Source organism: Triticum urartu, chromosome 5A (genome assembly GCF_056163025.1).
Source record: "Triticum urartu cultivar PI428250 chromosome 5A, HENAU_Tu73, whole genome shotgun sequence".
Classification (NCBI taxonomy): domain Eukaryota; kingdom Viridiplantae; phylum Streptophyta; class Magnoliopsida; order Poales; family Poaceae; genus Triticum; species Triticum urartu.
In genome coordinates, this window is record NC_141877.1 from 475,996,370 (window position 1) to 475,998,881 (window position 2,512).

The 2,512-nt window shown below is 46.3% G+C and overlaps 1 protein-coding gene across 1 annotated transcript; it reads left to right on the plus strand.

Annotated features, from left to right (window-relative positions):
* The first annotated feature begins 533 nt into the window (after positions 1–533).
* On the plus strand, positions 534–2,512 carry LOC125509899 (large ribosomal subunit protein eL32z). The gene is made up of 4 exons (XM_048674927.2): positions 534–677; positions 762–851; positions 1,848–2,029; positions 2,154–2,512. Exons 2-4 carry the CDS (start codon positions 762–764, stop codon positions 2,281–2,283), a joined length of 402 nt encoding a protein of 133 aa, XP_048530884.2. The 5' UTR covers positions 534–677; the 3' UTR covers positions 2,284–2,512.

A 2,512-nucleotide genomic window follows, 5' to 3' on the forward strand; every position in this document is an offset into this window, starting at 1 on the left:
AGCTGATGAAAATTCTTTCAGTGACAACGTATACTATCATCAATGTTATGTTCTCTTTTTCTCCATTTTTGTGTAATTGCCATCATTTCACCTAAAAACACTGAAGTTTCTATGCAACTACAAAGAGTTGCACGTAGCTGACGAAAATTCTTTCAACACACTCTGAAAGTACACTATAATCATTTTATGTGCTTTTTTCATCTTTCCTGTTCAATGATTCATTGTCTTTGAGAAATCGAAAGAAAGTAGCTTTTTTTAGACATTCAAAATAAATTAGTTTTTTTACAAGATCAAAAGAAAGTAGCTAGGAGAAGAAAATCACAAAAAAAAAATTGAGACAGAGAAGAAATTCACATGAAGAAACTATGCTCACCGAGCGAATGAACGAACGAACGAGCGAGCGAACGAAACGGGCTGGGCCCAAGAGAACCGTTTCTTCAGGGACGAGAGACACCTTCTGTCTCGCAGCAAGCGGCAGACGGGCTTTATCCGAGAGTCTAAGCGGGTCATTGGGCCGAGAACGCGGCGGCCCATCGCGCCGATCCCACCACCTAGGGTTTCTCCTCGCCCGCCGTGAGATAAGACCCCCTCACACCCCCGCCCGAACGGCTTCTCCCTCCCCCCCTACGCCGCCGCCGCCGCCGCCCGCCCGCCCGCTCCGCCGCAGTTCTCCCAAGGTACCTCTAACTCACTTCCGCGCAGATGAGCACGCTCTCGGTTCCGGATCTTCTCACCTCGAGTTTCCTCTGTGCGCTGTGCAGATGGCGGTGCCTCTGCTGAAGAAGGCGATCGTGAAGAAGAGGGTGAAGCACTTCAAGAGGGCGCACAGCGACCGCTACATCGGCCTCAAGGTGAGACCCCGACCGCTCGCTCTCGCCGTCGCTCGCTCGGCTTCTCTTCCAGAACCGCGCCATTTTTCTAGATGGATTACCCTTGGCTTAGTTCATGTGGGGTTCGCTGCCCGACCTCCTCTGCTAGCTCTCGATGCGTGGATCTGGTTTAGATGTCCCGTTAATTAGCTGGCGTCGTCTGCGTAATCGTGGCTATAAAATTGGGACTTGTGGTTGATGTTTTGTGAACATGGTAGGGGGTGGTTTTGTTGTAAGATGAACTGTAGTATTGCAACGTGGTCATTCATTCACGGTCTATCTTTTCTGTAGACACCACTGAGTCGTATGGTGCTCTGTAGTGCTCGAAATTTCCTTCTAAGATGTTGTGTTTGTTCTTGAGAGCTCATTGTGGAAACCCCCCCTTGTTTTATGGAATCCACTAAGAAAAATTCAAAATGTTTTGAGATCCCACTGCACACTGGTTGAGCCTAGACATACCACCCCGCGATGCCAGGCACATGTGACCGGTAACGTGCAGCATGACAAAATCTTGGGTGGGAGACGTGCTGCTGCTGCAGCGGAAGGACTATGCAACTTTGTTCTAAATGTTGGGTGTAGCCTTGTGAGTCTGGTCTGGTTATGCATAACTGTTGCATTTTGCATGATGTAAATTAAAATACCATGAAAGCTTGTTGGTACATCAGTTTCTTCAAGTGTCTTGGATTTTATCCTGGCGTGCACAGCACTCCTGCAATGTTTCTGGAAAACAAAGTCCGATATCCTTGAATTTGGACGACTCATTTAGCTGAAACTAGTCTCTGCACCATATGCTATCTATCTGCGGGTGTTATTCGGTTATTCCTTCACAATGTTTGTATGCTTATGTAATAAATAGTCGCCATAAAGGATTCAGTATATCGACTGTATTAACAACACATATGTTTTTCTGTTTTATTATTGATAGTTTCAAGTTATCTATTGTGTTAACTAATTCACCTGTTCTGCTCTTATTTATAGCAAAGCTGGCGTAGGCCAAAGGGTATCGACTCCCGCGTCAGGCGGAAGTTCAAGGGATGCACCTTGATGCCCAACATTGGGTACGGTTCAGACAATAAGACCAGGCACTACCTGCCCAACAAGTTCAAGAAGTTCGTTGTCCACAATGTCTCTGAGCTGGAGCTGCTTATGATGCACAACAGGTATGCATTTCAAAACTACTCACCAATCTTGGTTTGTTATCAGGAGATCTGCAGTTATCACCTATCATTGTTCATTGCTCGATCATGCAGCGTTTGCTAATGACTATCATCTTTCTGCAAACAGGACCTACTGTGCCGAGATCGCACACAATGTGTCCACACAGAAGCGCAAGGCGATCGTTGAGCGTGCTGCGCAGCTGGATGTCGTGGTCACCAACAAGCTTGCCAGGCTCCGCAGCCAGGAGGACGAGTAAAGCATTATCTAGTCAACTAGTCTTGGTTGCTACCTTTGTAGTAGACGTTACATCCCTGTTTGAGAAGAAAAATACTGCCATTTTGCAAGATTTCATGTATGAACTGCCTTTTTGGTGTGAGCAATGGTGAAATGTACTATCTGGTTTTGTCGGTTGCACGTGTTGAATTACGCAAACGTCTTGAAGTATGCACTTGAAATTTGAGTAGAGACCTGTGTGTTTTGGTTGA